Source organism: Brachyistius frenatus, unplaced genomic scaffold, assembly GCF_029030835.1.
Source record: "Brachyistius frenatus isolate BFR_SWC_R1_liver_20210118 unplaced genomic scaffold, ASM2903083v1 Contig_96, whole genome shotgun sequence".
NCBI lineage: Eukaryota > Metazoa > Chordata > Actinopteri > Embiotocidae > Brachyistius > Brachyistius frenatus.
In genome coordinates this window covers 101034-120678 of record NW_027210695.1, presented here as the reverse complement: position 1 = coordinate 120678, position 19645 = coordinate 101034, and the positions used below count along the sequence as shown (strand labels likewise).

Below are 19645 nucleotides of genomic sequence, written 5' to 3'. Positions count from 1 at the left end.
GCAACGACCTTGAAAGCATGAGTGTGTTGTATTCAGCTGCAATGAGTCTGTGAATAAATCTTAATACTGGCTACTGTCATTAAAAAAAGATAAACAACAGATATATATATATATATATATATATATATAGTATATGTTAGTGGTTGCAGTCTAAATGTGTTAACAGTTCAAATATACGTATTAATATAAAAGTAAAAGTAAAAAATAAAAAAACCGCGCCATGGATCATTTTAAAGCAACATTTCGGGAACATTTAGATATTAGTTGCCTCTGGAAAACATCTGCTTCCTTCTGCTGTAGTGCAATAATGACTGCGCTTCCAACATGTCTGACTCCAGTTTGCATTACCCTGTGACACATTTCCACTAACAGTCATATCCCATAGTCTGATATATAGTTTGCAACACTTTGGAAGAGCTTGTCCTGAACATGTAATCACACATTAAAAACATAACACTAACACGACTGTGAAACAAAGAGCTATGCTTTAAGAGCTTAAAAAAAAGTAAAAAGCTACGTTTCTCTGACTTCAGTAAGGCCTCGTTTTCTTCCTTCATTCAGAGTAATATTTCATTCAGTTTGAAGTTTGCTGCAGGCTGGTTTTGGCTTCTTGCCAATGTGGCACAGTAAGACGAAGTTAAAGCAAACATGAAGTCACTGTGGCTCCGTGGCAGAGGTCGGGGAGATCTCACTGGCCCTGACGCTTTTCCTCTTCCCCCACCGCAGATGCCTGTGGATGGAGTCGAACGCCGACACGGTGTAGTGCGCAAACAGGCCGGTCCACTTCACCGCATCCACCATCCACTGCACCGTGCGCCCCACGAAGGCCACGAACACGGTGGTGTAGTGGGCCAGCAGCAGCAGACTCCTCCCCAGCTGCCTGCCACGGTTGATGATCAGGTTGACTCGTTGGTCATGGCCTACCATCGTTGCACCAGGACGGTGCAACCACCCGGGTGGCTGCAGATGAAGGGTCAACTTTGTGAGTATTATTTGAGTCAAGGGCTCATTTGTTTATTTTTTAAAAATTTTAAATATGCAGATACTCCCTAAAAAAAAAAAAAAAAATTTTTCTTTTTTTAAAAAGGAGTAGACGCTTGTACACTTGCAGACGGTCCCTTACAGACGCTGATCCCGGCTGTCCAATCAGAGCAGAGGAAGGTTTGTTTCCGGGAATGTTTGGTGATGTGGCTATGCTCTGAAATCCATCCGAGGAAATATATCCAATAAAAAAACAAACAGACACATTTACCTGGGAAGCACTCGCACAGGTGAGTCAAATGTCTTTTCTTTTTTAAAAAAAAAACCCCACTGAGCTTGTGTTAACAACAGCTGTCACGCACGGAGGAGGAAAAAAAAAAAAAAAAAACTCCGCGGTCCTTAGTTACCTGTTATCGGGGGTTAGCTGGCCAAGTAGCACGAGCTAACTCGCTGTATTGTGGAAAACTACGGTCGCGGTAAACGGCGGGTATTTTCACGGAGCGTCCCGTTCACGTCTCTTCGTCTCTAGATGTGTTTCCTGCTGTCCGGCAGCTCGGGAAGTTTGACGTCCATTTTCGCGTTAGCTAGCTACAATCTTTGCCGTTCAAAAAAAAAAAAAAAAAAAAAAAAAAAAAAAGGGGGGGGGGGTGACGCAGCCGCAGTGGAGCGTCCGACGGGTTCGGAAAGACTCGGCTCCGTCCGGTCTGGTTCGGAGACCGCAGATTAGAGGTTGTCTGGCAATGAGTTGCCTTTGAGAAAAAGAAAAAAAAAAAATACTTTGGTTTGAAAAAAAAAAAACAGGTCTATTTAAGTAGTCAATCATTTTATCACACGAGCTCCTCTTGTACAGGTCATGAAAATGACCATGACGGTGGAAAGCTATAACACAACTATGCAACCACAATTATATTATAATATTGAATGTGCGTATTATGGAGAGATATACTACTTTCTGCCTTTTTATTTACACTTTTTAGCCTTTCTTTTTGTAGGAAATGTGATTTTAAGAAACTCTGACTGTAATCTGCTAGTGTAAAAATGCAGCACATATGTTTCTTGATAATTAATTGATTAGTTGAGCAACAGTAAAATAATCAACTAATTGTCAGTAGAAGCAATTTTTCACATAAAAAAAAATTAAACTCATCCTCTTCTTTTCACTGCTGGCATGTGCAAACAACCTAAAATATTGTGTTTATATTCAACTCCTTCAAAGGACCTTCAGCATCAGTGTCTTTGAGCTGCGTGTAGTTAAAGGTGTACACATCCTGCATTAAATACATTATTTACTGTGAATTACAAACATAATACAGGGTTAACTGCTGGCTGCATTTCTGCTACAGTAATTGAAAATGAAACGGAAATTATACTGAGGCTGTACATTGATGGAGGACTAGGGAGAAAATTATCATCTGCAGACAGATTTTGAAAAATACGTTACATTTCCATCCCTTTATCTGAAGCGAGCAGGAAAGGACTCGTGCAGGTGCAGCAAGGGAAGGATTTACGTGTCAGATATTATTAATGTGAGTCTATTCTGAAGCCTCAAACACGTGATTTTTAAAAATATATTTTTTTATACCCCTCCTCACAGTGCCATCTTTATGTTCAGCCGTCTTGCTACGGTCCTCCAGGAGCTCTCTGGAGAGGAGGGCCCAGATGGAGACCCACAGGTGAGAGAGCAACACACAAATTTATAAAAACTGATAATGAAGAGTTTTGCCATCTGTGCCCTCCAGCTTTTAAATAAGTACGTGTGGACTTCAGTCGGGGAAATCATTGCCTAAAAAGAGAAACACGAGCAGATACTGAAAGGAAATGGATTCTTGTTGTTGATCTTTTCATGAAACAAAAAAAAAAGATTAGCTGGCACCTTTTATATGCCGGATTTATCCTGATTTCCTGACTCAAAACATCATTTAGGCTCTTCTGGCTCCAGACTGTCTGCATGTTCAAGAAAAACCTTTCTCTCCCATAGTCTTGTTATTTTCACAGTGATTTAGTGTGTCACTTCTGTAAAGTTGTGGTACTCAAAAGAAAATTAATGGTCAAGATTGAAGCAGCAGAAGCTGAAATATCCTGAATTTCACTCTTTTCAATGTCTCCATGCGCCGATTTACAAGTCTATCAGAAATTTTAACTACCGTAATAGTTTTGTCACGTTTATTTCTTCACAAAGCTCCTCCAGACCCGCAGTGCACATATGGGTGTTTTACAGGCTGACAAACCCTGACAAGTAAACCAACCTGTTTCCTTGTACAGGGCATGCTGGTGCCTCAGCTCCCTGCCGGTGACGGCCAACCTCCGGAGGACTCCGAGGCACCCGAGGAGGCCATGGAGAGGCTGGCCCACCTGGAACAACTGGTGGTCCAGCTGAAGGAGCTCATCCGAGACAAAGACAACCAGCTGGGCCAAAAGAACACCGAGCTGACCAACAAAGATGCACAGCACAAGGTAAACAACCCTGTGTGTTACTTTTAAAGTCAGTTCACTAGTACTCTCTGCAAATATCTTTTAAGACGGAGTCCATATTTTGTGTATCCACAGAGTGAGAGAGAAGAAGCTGATGCTCGCTTCACCAAACTCAAACTGCAGGCCAAAGCCAAGATGGCTTCACTCAACAAACAAATAACTGATTTGAAAGGACAGGGAGGAGCAACAGTAAGTTTTAATGAGCCCAATTTATGTCATTTTAACCCGATTGTAAGGTCATTAGAGCCTCTCGTGCATTTGATACATGTGCACAGTGCCAAGTATTTTTTGTTTGTGCAGTACAGCTCACTTGGATCCGTTTTATCTGACTGGAACATCTGTTATGTCTGCAGCAGAGTCCCGACAGCTCTTTCACCGAAGCCGGAGCCGCAGTGGAAGAGGAGCTGCAAGAACTGAAGAACAAGCTGAGCGAGGAAGAGGCCAACAGCAGGGAGCTTAAAGAGCGACTCCAGACCACCGAACAGCTCCTGCAAGAGAAGGAGTCTGTCCACGCTGAGCAGGTGACATCACTTCGCCTTTAATTACACGAAGTCCATCTGTTAACAAGGACTTTAAATTTCATGAGAACGCTCTTTCTGAGTGGTTTGTGGCGTGTTTTTGTGTTCTCAGCTGCGGATCCTTCAGGCTGTGGTCTGTGAGAAGGACGTGCGTTTCCAGGAACAGATTCAGAAACATGAAGAAGAGCTGCTGAGGGTCACAACACAGTCTCCAAATGACAATGAGATCCAGCAGGTACAAGATAATTAATTTCTCAACTTGTGATTTCTTCTCTTTTTTTTTTTTTACTGACTCAATCCTTAGTCTGTGTAATTATCTTTTTGACATTATTAATTATTCCACTCGTCTGCCAATTACTACTGTGATTAATCATTTGGCTGATAAAATGTCAGAATCTTTCGAGAATTATCATGAAGGAGATTGTAATTAATCTTCTGATGGCGGCTGCAGATTTAGTTGATGGTTTGAAACAGTATAGACCCCATTAGTCTTGTTTGACATGGTTACTTGTTTTCCTGGGGTCCAATTTTGTCTTTACAGCCCAAGATGCCACAGTCTCTCTGTCTTTAGACCAAAAAAAACAACTTTATCAGGGAAAAAGGGGGAAATTTGGTGCCAAAAGAGGCCATGAACCAAAGCAAATACTTTATTTTTTTTTAAATGATTTGGGCCATTGAAAAGACTGAAGAAAAACTGTTTTATTAAAGTATGATAAATAGACAATAAATCTCTCTGTCTTTATTTCCTTTGTCTCAGGCCCTACATGCAGCTCAGCGGCGCTGTGAGGAGCTTGAAGAGGCCTTAAATTCGCGTTCTCAAGTGCTGGAGATGCTGCAGCAGGAAGTGAGCAGCGCTGATCAGCAAAAGCAGGTACAGATCCTGCCGGACCAAAAACCGGCTGTGCAGCTACTTGTAGTATGTTGGTTTTGAGATTGCTCCACATATTTGCAGATGCCTGAAAGGAAAACAAAACTGTTCAAACAGGATCCTCCCTGCATTGTCATTAGTATGCATTGTTTGGCTACCACACAAAATGCACCCACACTGATCATCTTTCTTTCAGATCTTGACGGCTCAGTTCCGGAAGATGGAGCAGGAGCTGGCCGACGCCGTCGAACAGAGGGAGGAGGAGAGGCAGCAGTGGGCCGAGCAGACCGGCAGGGCCGACGCAGAGCTTTCAGCCCTCCGAGAGAGCCTGGAGGCCCTGCAAAGAGAGAGAACGGAGGTGGCACAGCAAGAAAGCGAACTTGCCTCCCTGAGAGAGGCAGAGCATGTTAGTCAGGAGGCTCTGGAGAAGGAGAAGATGGAAGTCGCCAGATTGCAGGCAGAGCTGAGTCTGATGAAAGAGGCTGAGCTCGCGGCCGTCCAAGCAAGCGATGAGGCTTCGGAGAGAGACAGGGCGGAAATTGCTCGGCTTCAAAGTGAACTTGCATCAGTGCCAGAGGGAGAGTCTGCAGCTGTCCGAGCCAGCCAGGACGCTGGAGAGAGAGAGAAGGCGGAAGTAGAGACTCTGGAGAAAGAGCTGGCTCACCTCAGGGAGGAGCAGGAGGGAATGCAGAAGAAGGGCGAGATCTCGGCTGAAATTTGGAGACATCTTCATTCTCTGGCTCTGGAAAATGTACCAGAGGAAATCCCCGTCCCCGCTGACCCGTCCTCGGTCCTGGACGCCGTGACGTCTATTGAAACACGACTGACGCGGCTGAAAGACGAACGCAGTGAGAGTGAGGAACGCTGTGCCCACCTCACCCACGCCATGCAAACGCTTCAGGGTATGAGCCTCCATCTGGGATAGTGTGTTAACGTCAAACCTTCATTGCTTTATTAAGGTACTAATGTTTTAATGTGAACTGTCTGATTTTCAGAACAACTGGACAGAACGACTTTTGAACAAGAGGAGGCCACAGAGAAGATACAGCAGCTGCAGCAGCAAATGGTAACAGTCAGTACTCGGGCAGCATTTCGCACTAACATGCACATCTGTACCTGCATACATTATCTGGATTATCGGTTTGCGTTCCTTCATGCTCTTCGTCCTCACGAAGCCGCTGCTGGAAAGAAGCTCCTAATTAGAGTCGAGCCCGCATCTGCTCAGAATGAAATGACGTTCTCACCACATGCATTTGCATTTATACCCCGTATTACGAAGCATTCCCGTCATCTCCCTTCTGCCTGTATTGTGATCAGATCTCTGCATGCAAATTAATCGGTCAACAAAAAAAGCACCTACCTGGCGAAAGCAAGCGACATGTGTGCCGGTGTCTTTCACTTTTGCAAGAGAAAATTAATAGTTACTGTTGCTACATGAAGCTTTTGATTAAGCTACCAGGAGGAGACATATTGCAGCGGTCTGGTCAATCTGATTGTATTCCGATCTGCATTATTGGGGATTTTTCCCTTCTCAGGTATAAGGTATGATATCTCTAAAATAATATCACAATATTTCAGGGGGTTTCTCATCGTTATATTTTTTATATGACAAAATGCTGAAAAATATTTTATTCTTAATGTAAGAACCTGCAATTGCGGCAAATTTGTCCGTTTTATGTGGGCATAAAGTAAACAAAAATGATCTCTCAGTTCTTTAACAACAGAAACTGTTGAAGAGTAAGAATCTGCAGAAAATATAACCTTGTTCTGTCTGTCAGCGTTACACTCGATCGTGACATCAACAAGTCGTAATGCCACCATTATCACAACATGAATTGCTTTAAACATATTATGAATTACACCAATATTATTGTGAAGGATACAATATGGCACACCCCAGGCCAGGTGTAATATTCACATGCAACCTGTGTGGTGTGAATGGTGCTCTAACACACAGTGCCTCAACACGCATTAAGTGAGTTTTTGGACACCAGGTTGTAAGCAGCTTCTTTCACTTCTGATCTAAACTTCAAAAGGGAGTTGTAAATATGCTCTGTGACGACCTGCGAAGCTTAAACTTCAAAGTTCTTCTTTGGCTTTGTACTGAGTTTCTGTCACATCGCCTCTCCGTTCATATGACAAAAAAAAAAAAAAAAGTTGTTGATAGACTGCAGGCTCAGTATAAGCTGAGGAATAAGAAGTTAAAGTAGTTCGCGGTTACCTACAAAGTCAGACAGCTGTGTCATTTGTACCTTTTCCCGTCTATTGAAACCCAATTTGCAAAGTCACCCTGTATTTTGAGAGCTGTGGGGTCAGACTGGTTTCAACCCTGACACCTGGTCTCGGGTCAGGACTCCAGTCTGGACAGGTGATCTGCATCTGTCTCAGACAGGACAGCCAGACAGTGCTTCAACTCAGCTGCACGAGGAGGTATGTCTAATCCCTTCAGCACTGAGCCGCCGTTATGACTGACTGAGCTGACCTTCACCTCACACAGCAGCTGTAGAGATTTAAATTGGACGAGTGATCACGGGTGCTTTTTAAACCACTTTTATTTCACGTTAAAAAAATGCCTTTTATTGATTTTATCTACTTTTTTTTTAACACATTTTATATGTTCTGTTTGTTTTTTTCAGCCTTCTTTTTTTTTTTTAAATACATTTTTTATCTCTAACTTTGTTTTGACAAGTGCTGTATAAATAAAGTTGAATATTGTGAAGTTTTTATTCGTACACAAGTATATTTCTGCATTAAGTGATAAAACGGGAGATCATAAAGTTTCCATCCTGCCTTTAGTCTCATTTTTTGTTTCTTTTTTGTTTATTCTCTCAGATCTCTGAAAGAAACGATGCAGCTGAACCTTCACAGGATTCATCTGAAGCTGAAAAAGGTACCACAATCTGACTCCTAAAATACATTCACTCAACATAATGATGACAAACAATAAAAGGAAAACAGCATACAAAAGGATGCAATAAACTGGACTTCTGCTTTTGCTACTGTATCTGAGGCTTTCCTAAATATATAGTATTTAAATGTACTGTAGTCTTGGCGTAGGCCAAGATAATGAAAATGGTAGATTCGGTTCCCAGGTTTGATTTTGCCAAGTTAATTATTAATTCACTGAGTAACGAGCTAAACACGTGAACTTTGAGCTCTGTGGTATCGTAGCAACAAACACTCTGTTAGTGTGTTTGTTCTTCACCTGGACTTTATTCAAAGTTGTCACTGCTTGCATAAAAATTGTTTATTGACAGAAAAACGTGATGGTTTTTTCTGCTTATCTTTGTTGACTTTGACAGCACACATACTGACACTGGAGCAGCAGCTGTTGGAAAAAGACAATGAGCTGGTTGCCTTGCGTGAATCCCTCACACTGGCTACGAAGCACAGCTCCGGTGAGGTTGCGTCAGGTGAAAACGACGATCAGACCCCAGATCAGGATGACAGTGCGGCTCCCCTTGATAGTTCTGCAGCCCTCCCTAACTTCATGGACGATACCCAAGAAGAGGAGACCACTTTAGTTGCTGAGGACACTTCCGTGCTCTCCATATCTGCTGGTAATGAGAGTAGCCCGGAGCTAATTGGACACCAGTCTGAGTCCCCCGAAGAATCCAAAGGGACGTCGTCAGATGAGATGGTTGCTAGTAGTGACTCGGAGGTCGCCCACAGCAGCTGGACCCTCCTGGAAGCTGTGAATCAAGATGGAGGTCAAGAGTGGCCCTCCATCCTGCAGGACTTCAACCAGTCGTGGGTGGCGACGGGCATGGAGCAGGAAACCTCCACCGTCCAAGTTGAGTCCTCCTCTGTCATCATCAGAGAGACGGTGCAAGTTCATGTAACTCAGCAGAGTTCTTCCTCCACAGATGCTAACGTGCCCTCTGGTCAGATCTTTGCTCAGGCTTTAGCTGAGGAGCTCCAGAGGAGGTACAGCGAACTTTTGGTTGAGCTGCAGAGGCTCAGAGAGGCAGCTGCAGAGTCACAGGAGAAGATCAGGAGTCTGGAAGAGGAAACACAGTCCCTCACTGCTGCCCAAGGAGAGGCCGAGTCCCAAGCCAGCAATTTTGCAGAGGAGCTGAAGTCGGCTAGAGAGGAGTTGGATAATCGTTCTCAGCAAAACAGCTCCGTGCTGGAGAAGCACGGTGTCGAACTGCAGCTTCTAGAAGAACAGATAGACATTTTAAGCACTGGTGGTAAAGCTAAGGAGCAGAAGATCCAGGCCTTGCAGACAGATCTGGAAACGGCCCACCAAGCTCTCTCCGAGCAGGAGGGTCAGGCCCGGATGCTGAGTGCCCAGCTGGAGGAGAGAGAGCTCCTCTCCTCTGAGCTAGAAAGGAGGCTTCATGATATGGAGAGCAGCATGTTGGACTGCTCCCAGACATCAGATCTCAACAATGAGATCAGCGAGTTACAGCTTCGAATCAACCAGAAAGATCACGAGATGATGGAGCTAAATGACAGTATGTCTGCCAAACTCCTTCAGGCGGAGGAAGAGAAGCTCCAGATAGACAGTGAAGTCAGTAAACTGAAGGAGCAGATAGTGGAACTTGAGAAAGTAAGAGAAGAGAAACCGCAAGCGACTTGTGAAGAATCAGCTGCTCCTGCCGACAATGAACTTGCGAGTTTACAAAAGGAGAAAGGAGCGCTGGAAACTCAGCTGATGAGCACGAAGAAGAAGCTGCAGGCAGCACTTGTGCAACGTAAAGAGCTCATGAAGAAGGTTACTGACTTCGAGTTACAAGCAAAGAAATGGAAAGAGAAAGATGAAACGGCAATGGAGGGAGATCCTGAAAATATCCCACAGGCAGACAAACCTAAAGGACACGAGGTCCAAGAAATGGAGGCTAAAGTCGTGGAGCTCGAGCAAGCTTTAAGATCCAAAGAGGAGGCAGTTGAGACTCTTCAGCAGAAAATTAGTCAACAGGATCAAGTTCTTGCTGAAACGCTGTCTCTCAATAGAAAGCTAAGTGAGGAAACTGAAAACTCTCAGCAGGCCGACGTTTCTTCTGAAACAACTGCGTTGCAATCGCAGGTGGCATCTCTGGAGGCGGAGTGTGAGACGCTTCAGAAGAAGGTTCAGGAGGCCCAAGAATCTCGCAAAGAAACGATCCGCAAAGCCAAAGAGAAAGACCGACACCACCGTGAACAACTGAAACAGCAGAAAGAAGAATTCAGCGAGCTGATGGAACGCTTTGAGGTGCAGAGTGGCGAGCGAGAAGTTCTTCTTACTAAACTGAAAGAGCTCGAAGAAAAAGACCTGACTGAAAGAGAAGAGACTCCTCATCGAGAGCTCAGGCACACGGGGGAAAATCTGGAGAAGCCTGCAGGAAATGATTGGGTCCAGGAGGACTGGGTGGATTTTACAACATCCGAGACTGATTCATCACAACCACAATTAAGTGATCCGAGTCAGCGTCCCGCGGAGCCGTCCGACGTCCTCCCTGCACAAATGGAGGAATCCGTGAAAGCCCTCAGGGAGGAGATCCAGATTGTGCGGATGGCAAACACGGAGCTCGAGAAGCAGCTGCTGGAAACCCAGGCCGGTCTGTCGCTGAAGGAGGCTGAATTACTGCAACTGGGCAAAGAGCTACAAGCACTGAGAGAAAAGGAAAGACAGATTGATGCACTCTCCGAGGAAATTAACGAGCTGAGAGAAAAGTATCGCCAAGCCGAGTCTCACGCCGAAACCCTAAAAGCAGAAATGGAAGCTGCAGCCAAGGCAGCGTCTGCAGATGCTACATCATCCATTGCAACTCTTCAGGCTGAAGTGGAGGGTTTCAAACAGTTTCTCGACAATAAGAACCATGAGATAATGGAGCTGAGTCAGCAGCTGAGCGAGCAGAGCTCTCTCATACACTCAATGCAAGACACGGTGTCTCAGAAGGATCAACTAATAGATTCTTTGCAGGAAGAACTGAAGGCTGAGCAAGAAAAGACGCAGAGGTTAGAGGTTGAGGTCCCACAGAAGCAAGAGGAAGACAGCGAGGCGAAGGTCCTGCAGCTTCAGCGAAAGCTTCAGGCTGCTCTGATCTCTCGCAAAGAGGTCTTGAAAGAAAACAAAACCCAGAAGGAGCAGCTAGCTTCAACTGAGAAGACCGTAGCCGAGCTGCAGCAGAAAATTGACTCCGCCGAAGACGAGCTGGAGAAGCTAAGAGCAGAAAGAGCGCGACTCATTGATGAGGTTGATCGGACGTTACTGGAGAACCAGAGTCTGGGATCCTCCTGCGAAAGCCTCAAGCTGGCAATGGAAGGAATACTCAATGAGAAAGACGCCTGTAAGAGAGAAGTGGAGTTGGCAAAGGAAGAGGCAGCCAGAATGTGCAGAGAATGGGAAGAAAAGGTTCAAGGCATGACTGATGAGTACGAGACTCTCCTCAAGTCTTACGAAAACGTGAGCGATGAGGCGGAGCGAGTGAGACGAGTCCTGGAAGCTGCCCGACAGGAGAGACAGGAGCTGGCAGCCAAGGTGAGAGCTCACGAGGCCGCAAGGCAGGAAGCTGAGAGACAGACCGAGGAATCCCAGAAAGAGGTGGACTCGGTGAAAGACAAGATGAGAAAGTTTGCCAAAACGAAGCAGCAAAAGATATTAGAGCTCGAGGAAGAGAACGAGAGACTCAGAGAGATGCAGGAAAAGCCGGCGATGAAGCGAGGAGACAAGGCTCTTAAAGCCGAAGTTCAGCAACTTCAAGAGGAGCTGGGAGCTTTGAAAAATGAGCTGGAGGCGTCAGTGGCAGAAAGAGACTCATTAGGGCAGCAGATCGAAGAGTTGAGGGAACAACTTGATCAAGTGGGAGAAAGATGCAGCGAAAGTTCAGTTATTCCACTGAGCTCTGCTGTTGTTGTAGAAGAGGTTGTCACTGCACAGCAATCAGACACAATCATGACGACAACAGAGGCTGTTGAGAGTCGTGATGAAGACGCAGAAAAACTCTTCACTCCAGAAGAAACTCGAGACGACCAGATAGTCGCTGAGTCTGCACATTTAGAATCTACTGAAGAAAAAGAACAAGCAGAAATGTCTGAGAGCGCTCGGATTGTATTAGAAAACAGAATGAGAGATATTGAAGCCGCTGTTAACGCAGAAAGGGAACTGTGGCAGGAACGGGAGGCTGAGCTCAAATCTGAACTGGCCTCTCTTGAACGAGACCTTCAGGAGAGTAAAGAGAAGGAGAGCCCGGCAGCCTCTTTAGAGAAATGCCTTCAGGAGAGCAAAGACAGAGAAAAGAGCCTAACTGAAGAGGCTTCGAAGAGGGAAACTCAGTTCAAAGAACTCCTCAGAAGCATTGAAACCGAAAAGGATAACCTGGAGGAGCGTCTCATGAACCAGTTGGCTCAGCTCAACGGCAGCATCGCCGGCTACCAGCAAGAGGCAGCCGACAACCGGGAGCACCTCAGCGGACTACAGCGGGAGCTGGAGAAGGTGGAGAGGGAGCGAGCCGAACTCGAAGCCGAGGCTCAGAGCGAGAGGGACCGAGCTGCCAGGCTGGAGGAGGACATGAGGCAAGCCCAGCGAGAGCGAGCTGAAGCTGAGGCAGAGTCTGGAAAGCAGCGGGAGCTGGAGCAGCAGCTGAGGTCTGCCCAGAGGTTCAAAGAAGGCAGCCAGAACAGAACGCGTCAGCTGGAGGAGCTGCTGAGGGAGAAACAGCTGGAAGTCCGCCAGCTGCAGAGAGACTGCATTCAGTACCAGGAGAGGATCAGTGAACTGGGGAGAGAAGCCAAAGCACTGAAGCTGGGCCACAATGAGCTCCAGAGCAAACTAGAACAATCCCAACTGGAGGCTTCCAAAACTCGAGAGGACCTGAAAAGAACTGAAGCAGAGCTGGATAGTTGTAAAGCACACCTGAATGAGGCCCAGAAAGAGGCAAGTGAGGCCTTAGCAGCAAAAACAACCGTCGAACAGAGCATCCAGCAGAGAGAGGACGCAATGAAAGCTGAGGCCGAGCAAACCCTGGACTCTGTGAGATTCAGGCTGGGTGCTGAACTGAAGGAGATGGAGCTGAGGCTGGAGGAGGCGTACACCGAGAGGGAGAAGGAGGAGGAGGCTACTCTGGAGGCCAGAGAGATGGCAGAGGGAGCTGAGAGACGAGGCCAGGAGACGCAAGCCCGTCTGGATGAGTCTCTGGCCAGGTTGGCTGCCTTCTCGCGCTGCATGTCCTCCCTGCAAGACGACCGGGACAGAGTGTTGGACGAGGCCCGGCAGTGGGAGACCCGCTTTAACGGTGCTCTGCAGGGGAAGGAGGCTGAAGTTCGGGAGGCTGAAACACGGGCCAAGGAACTTGCAGAACAGCTTCAGAAAGAAACTGCACTCAAAGAGGAACTTCAGCTTTCCGTTGACAGGTAAAAAAAACAACAAAAAAAACACCATCAGTTTCACTGTTTCACCAAATGAATCATAACCTTTCTCGCCCAGAACTCAAGATGATTTGTTTTTTTCAGATTACAGAAAGCAGGCAAAAATTGGCAGCTGAGATTTGAAGAAGAAGAAAAGAAAGTCGGAGATAACGAAGCTGCCCTGGAGGAGGAGAGGAGGAAGCTTCAGCAAACCACAGCTGAGTTACAGTCTGCGCAAAAAGAAGCCCACACTCTGAAAAACGAGGTGGAGAGCCTCCATCAGAGAACCCGGGCTCTGGAGGAGGCTGTAGGTCGGCTGCAGGGGGAAGTCGACCAGGCCAGGACGAAGCTGAGGGAGAGGGAGGCAGAGGAGAGGCGGCTGTGTCTGAGCGTGGAGCAACTGGAGACTGACCTGCGATCCTCCAAGGCCCTGACGGAGAGCTTGCAGACTGAATTAAATGAGAAGGAGAGGAGGGAAGTGGAAATGCTCGGGGAGCAGGAGCAAGCTGTTGCCCAGGTGAACACGTTTTCATTTACTGCAAAATAATTTGGCAGGATTTTGGGCATTTCTCACCATCCGCCTGTCATTTATTTTCTAGGCTGCAGATGAGGCCAGAAAGGAGGCGGACAGCAGGGCACACGAAGCTGAGAAGGAGCTGGAGCAGAGGAAAGGAGAAGTGCGGGATCTGGAAGATAAACTGCGGAAGGCAGAGGAGGAGAGCAACAACAGAAAAACCCGGCTGGACTCTTTCATGAAGGCCATGGGCTCCTTGCAGGATGACAGAGACAGAGTCCTCAACAATTACAAGCAGCTGGAAGAGAAACACTTGCAGGTAATGCATATAAACAAAATGTTTTAACATGTATGGAGCCGGTTTAAGCTGCCATTATAACATCTGTATTGTGTTCCAGGTAATGCTGGAGAAGGATGGTTTGATCCAGGAGGCGGCAGGAGAGAATAACAGCCTGAAGGAAGAGCTGCGCTCTCTGCTGGTCCAGAGAGACGACCTGTATGCTGAAAAAGCCAAGCTGTCGTCTCAGCTTCACAACTATCGTGAGGAACTTAATCAAGTCCTGAGCATGAAGGAATCCCAACACAAACAGCTTCTGGCAGCCCAGAGAGAGCGTATCGCATCTTTAGAAAGGGAACGTGAGGAGCTGGAAAGTCAGTTAAAGAGTGTCAGCAGAGCCAGAGAGGCGGAGGGAGACGCCGTGGTGCACAGGGTGGAGAGCGAGACTCTTAGTCAGGCTGCTGACAGTCGGGCGTCATCACAGGTGATAGATGCTCCGGGTGCAGAGGTTGAGAAGCTGAGGGAGCAGCTGCAGGCGGCAAGAGACCAAGTGGAGACTTTGGAGGAGAGTCTGCAGAGGGAGAGGCGAGAGCAGGAGAGCAGGAGCAAAGAGCTAGCCGAGCTACGATGGGAGGGAGGTGTGATGCGGACGGAGTCGGAGAGCGCTCAGGAGAGGGTGGCGGAGCTCGCCAGAGACCTGCTGGTAGTAGAGCAGAATCTGCTGGAGGAAAAAGAGGTGGCAAACCAGCTGAGAACGGACAACCAGTCCTTCGCTAAAGCCATGGCCTCCCTCCAGGACAGCAGGGACCAGGCAGTCAGTAAGGCCCAGGAGCTGAGCCTGAAACTGGAAGAGATGAGCAAGACCGGTGGCCACGCAGCAGTCAGCAGCCCCGGAGGATCCACTGGAGAAGTGTGGGGGCTGAAGAACGCACTGCAAGCCCTGCAGAACGACAGGGAGCGACTGGTGAGCGACCTGTTCAACAGTCATGTAAATATTACCACTCTTAACAGCTGTTGACTGCTCGGTTTTCACTGTGGGTGAGTTTTAATTACATTGCACGTTCAACATGTTTTGCGTTTTCCGCTTTCTCTGTTTGCAGCTGGAGCAACTGAAATCTCAGACGTCTGAGCTGAAGAAGCAGAAGTCAGAGCTGGCTCGGCTGGGAGCAGGAGAGCTGATTAAAGTCAGCCAGGAGCTGTTTGAAGAGAAGAGCAGGAACGATGACGTGCTGGGTGTCATTACACAGCTTGAGAATGTGGTGGAAATCGGCAAGCAGGAAATAGAGATGCTCAGGTGAAGTCGTACAGTAGAACTCGTACTCTTCTTTTTAGTTTGGTTTTAAAGCAAAATAATACACGTAGGCTTTGATTTATTGTACGTGTCTTTTTTCTTTTAGGCTGGAGCGTCTTGACTGGATGGCTCAGGCAGAGCAGCTGAAGCAGCAGACTCTCACCACGCTCTCAGAGAGGGACCACCAGCTGCGGCAACTCACCGCCATGCTGGAAGAAGCCCGGGCTCAGAAACCGAAACTCCAGCAGGAACAATACCAGAGAGAGGTGGGAGTCTCAACATTTAGTTGTACTTCTAACTGTGAAGGAAAATAATAGATTCTGTGGAAAGTGGCATTGCGAAAATAACATTGGTTTTTCTAAATGTTTCTTAGATAATTTCCATTTAAGGACTTTTAGAGACCCAAAGAAGCAAAAAAATATACCTCATATTTTTATGGAAAAATATAAAAACAAAGTAAGAACAAAACATACATTTCTGTCCTTTTTCTGTTCATCTTTGGATGTCTGACACAAATACCACCAGGTTTTGAACTCTTGTCACGGTTCTCTCCATTGAGGTGTAATAATTGGGTTTTAAGTGGTAAAGCTGTGTTAACATCTTTATTTTTCCCTTCAAATATTCGGCCTGCAAAACGTGTAAAGCAAACTTTGAAACCAGCGAAGCCGGCGGGTGGAACAGTCCGTTAGATGTGACGTGAATGTAACGTGGTCGTGTTCCCGCAGGGCTCAGAAGAAGTGGACAGCGCTCCCGGAGCCCCGCAGGAGAGAAGCAGCCTGCTGGACAGCCACGCCTCCACGGCTGAGGTCAAAGAGCTGCAGCGGAGGTACTGTATGGATCGAACCTCACGACAAAGGTGAAAGTAGCGCGACAAGACGCAGATACTGATTTCTGACTCCTGTGACTCAGACTGGATGAAGAGACGCAGCAGAGGGTGTCTGTTGAGGAGCAGCTGATGGCCACGCAGGATCGACTCGAACGGTAAACAATTAACATTGAATCGTGAAGCAGCTCGCCAGGGTTTCTTCGTGTCTTCCAGCTCATCGTTTTGTGTTTTTTTTCTAGCCGACAACTGTACAGTTTGGTTCAGTCTAACTGCTCTGATCAGCATCTTTTGCTTTACCTGCAGCTTCGCCAAACGGCACGTCAGAGCTGAAGGTGAATATAGTGGAGCGTAGGGCAGCTAAAAAGGTGTTTCGTTGAAGAGTTGGTCGAAAACATAACGTGACTTCTTTATGTTGCTCCGTGTCTGCTGGATGTGTAAACAGTCTCATATTTGTCAATAAGTTGGGAAACATCAACTTAAAAGTTGATGATAGGTCGGTGTTTTGTATCTAACAAATTCGACAAGTAGCATGAAAAATGAAAATAGAGCTATTATATCTACACCATACATGACAAAACTAAGAGTGATGACTTTAGATGATGATGTTCCTCTTCCATATGCTAATGTTAGAGTGTAAATAAGACCGTGATTATTTTGTCGCTTGTGACTCAGTTGTTTTATGTTGAGACGAAGGATCGTCAAATACATGTTTTTCCTGTATCAGAATAATTATAATTCCTCTCGTCCTTTTTTTTTTTTAGTTGTGATAAATTTGTTCAGTCAACAAAATATGACAGCTGACAGATGTTTTTATTCTCCCCATTATTAGTCAAAGCCAGGCCAAATGGCACTCTGCACAAGAAGGGGAACTCTCGGAGACGGCTGTTTTTATCGAACCGCCGGAAGGAGCTGTCGTTCGAGTGAGTCTCCGCTAATGTCCCGTACCGACCGCCTCATCTGTCATCGTAATAACTGTAATAATGAAGACTTACGAGCTGGGATGTTTCCCGTAACCTCGCGTTTTCACTTTCCGCAGACTCGGCGAGGCGGTCCGGGTTTGGTGCGGATGCTCCGAGTGGCCTTCTGCTCCCGCCAGCGCACCCCTCTGCTGTTCAGCCTCTATCTGCTGACCGTGCACGTCCTGCTGCTGCTGTGTCTGAGCGGGTACCTCTGAAAAACGGCTCCCTTTCACGAAGCCCCTGACAGATAAGAGACAGACGGAGGAGGGGCGGAGAAAATGGAAATGTGACACAACACCTAACCCAAGCCATCAATATCATTTATTATTGTTACGTAAATAATGAATTAAAAGAAGAGCGGGAGGGAAAAAAAAAAATCTACATACAAACATTGCACTTTACAGAACTTCATCTTTTTTAGCCAAAGTATTTATCGGGAGCCGCGGTTGATTTTCACCATTTGATTTCGGATGACTTTGAGTGTGTACGATATTCTTTCAAACACCCCAAGCAGGGAGGAAGTAGAGGGACAAACTTTCCTCTCTGAAAATTAAATGTGTTTCGGGTGAAATATAGATTCATAATCAAGTGTTTGGGCAGATGGTGTTCTCCATGTGCCTTCAGATTTGGATACAACCTAAAAAGGTCACTATGTCAGATTAAATGCTCTACATTTGGGGTAACATGCTTGTTAGATTACTGGTACAAACTATATAATGTATTTAATTGTATTTAAATCCAGTTTCATCTTTTTTTGTTGTTTGATTCTTCGGGACGCTTCGTTCAATCATTACTCAAATCTGATTCCCTCACTTTGATACCAGTTTTCGATTCGTCCCCAAATTAAAAGACTCGCTCGCAAACTGCAAAGACAGAAAATGGTGGAATCACCCCTCAGACTCACGAAATAATTTGATTTGATTTGATTATTTTAGAAGTGTTGAAACGTTTTTCGTTTCGCCGCCGTCGTCGGTGTTGCGCCGTATCCTGTCATCCTGTCTGGTGGCGCTGACCCGTTGCCAGGCAACCGGCGCAGACTCTAGAAAGTCAACCCGCCGGTGTTTGTAGATTAAATGAAGAGATGTACCGTTTTAATTAGTGAGCCTGTGAGGTGGCTGTGAGCTGAATTGGATATTCAGAACCGAGCTCGGCCAGCTGTTTCCCGTCTTTGTGTTTCAGCTGCAGCATTAGCGTACAGATATCCTGTCGTCACATCTCCGCCTGAAAGCGGATATTAGTGTTCACATAATGTGGACCTCTTATTTTAAGGTGGCTTGAGGTTCAGGGCATGCTATCTCTTTCTCTTCTGTTAGTTTCATGCACAAAAACGGAGCACAGTGCAATTTCTCTTCTTACACATTCCCGTAGTGTTTTTCTTTTCCCCTTTCCTTTTCCTCTAAAAGTCACATTTAAAGAGAAGAGCATTATATTGATATTTGTACATACTGTATGTACATGAATTCAGTATGTCAGCTGGATGCGGGTTTTCCTCTTGCATATCCAATATGATTCCTTGTCCCTGCATTCAGACTTCACAATTTGCAGTTTTTTCATTCCAGAGGTGGAAGACTGCTGTTTTTTCTAACCTTATCCGTCCCCTTATAATCTACTTACTCTGATGTAGCATAATTTATTGCTCCTAAGAAACAGTTAAATTCTCCATCCCCTCTTTGTGTGTCGACGTCATCCTCTGTTTAATCGCTCAGTGTTGGTAAAGCTCTTTAAATTCACATTCTTCACACCGTACACACACTTACTTTGTAAATAACTGTTTGAAGGGCTGTATAGAATAACAACGGAATTAAAGTGTTGGTGGTTTCGATCAGGGACCAGTCTTGTCAAAGTATAAATTATTTACTCATTAGTTTGTCTGTTGGAAAAATTGGGATGTTTTTTGATTGACATTAGTATTTTTGTTGACTCTTTATTTGGGCTCTTTTAATTTAATTTTAATTCAGAAAATGAAAACCCTATCTTTTATTTTGTATTTGTGGAATAATTAAGAATAATTGGTTTATTATTAGCTGGAACTCTTTTGACCTGATCATGGTCTCCGTTATGTAATGTTGAGAGCTCTTTTGAAAGTTTAAATTAAGTGATGACATACTGTAACATTTTAAAACACACACTGGTCTGTAACACTAAAATGCTTTGCTTTATGGGGGAAGAGGTCATATCAACACACTGTTATTCTCGACACAAATCATTACCACATTCAAAGCTTTTAATAAAGGATATTTTTAACTGAAAGTGAAGTCTTGATGTGAGATGTTTGCCTCGAAACTTTGTTATTGGACTTTGCTTCATCTGGCAGAGTCTGGGCTGCATGAGAAAACATGATTTTGCAAGTGTAATATCCTGTAGCATAGAATAAAGACTACATGTCTGCTAATTTTTAGTTTAATCAATCAGTGGGATAAGAATAAAATCAGTTTTGAATGAAGAATGGGACATTTCCTGGGGTTAGATGATACAATCACAGCTGTGTTTAAACTGTGCAAGTCTGCCCCCAAGTGTTATAACTACAACACAACGGGCTGAGTCACAGCCTCTGCATTGGAAGTTTTGCTCATAAACGCTGTTGGAAGTAAGAGCATGTACAGTAACT

The 19645-nt window shown here is 45.6% G+C and overlaps 1 protein-coding gene across 3 annotated transcripts; it reads left to right on the top strand.

Moving 5' to 3' along the window:
* The first annotated feature begins 182 nt into the window (after positions 1-182).
* Positions 183-19287, top strand: golgb1 (golgin B1). 3 transcript variants are annotated; one of them, XM_069711090.1, is made up of 21 exons: positions 183-982; positions 1088-1271; positions 2576-2654; positions 3244-3435; positions 3529-3642; positions 3810-3974; positions 4084-4206; positions 4729-4842; positions 5036-5741; positions 5835-5911; positions 7672-7729; positions 8142-13176; positions 13276-13687; positions 13770-14003; positions 14083-14925; positions 15062-15255; positions 15359-15518; positions 15978-16078; positions 16162-16233; positions 16908-16998; positions 17115-19287. In XM_069711090.1, exons 3-21 carry the CDS (start codon positions 2586-2588, stop codon positions 17250-17252), a joined length of 8898 nt encoding a protein of 2965 aa, XP_069567191.1. In that variant the 5' UTR covers positions 183-982; positions 1088-1271; positions 2576-2585; the 3' UTR covers positions 17253-19287. The 3 variants fall into 3 exon arrangements, with proteins under 3 accessions (XP_069567191.1, XP_069567192.1, XP_069567189.1); XM_069711091.1 differs by having other exon boundaries at positions 3807-3974; positions 5835-5905; XM_069711088.1 differs by having other exon boundaries at positions 3807-3974.
* The last annotated feature ends 358 nt before the right edge of the window (positions 19288-19645 follow it).

Bases quoted from the DNA above. Each gene is read 5' to 3' on its own strand.
- golgb1 (XM_069711088.1), top strand. From the start codon at position 2,586: ATGTTCAGCCGTCTTGCTACGGTCCTCCAGGAGCTCTCTGGAGAGGAG. The intron at 5,912-7,671 runs GTCAGTACTCGG...TTATTCTCTCAG, and splicing joins TGCAGCAGCAAATGGTAACA to ATCTCTGAAAGAAACGATGC. The intron at 16,999-17,114 runs GTGAGTCTCCGC...CACTTTCCGCAG, and splicing joins CGGAAGGAGCTGTCGTTCGA to ACTCGGCGAGGCGGTCCGGG.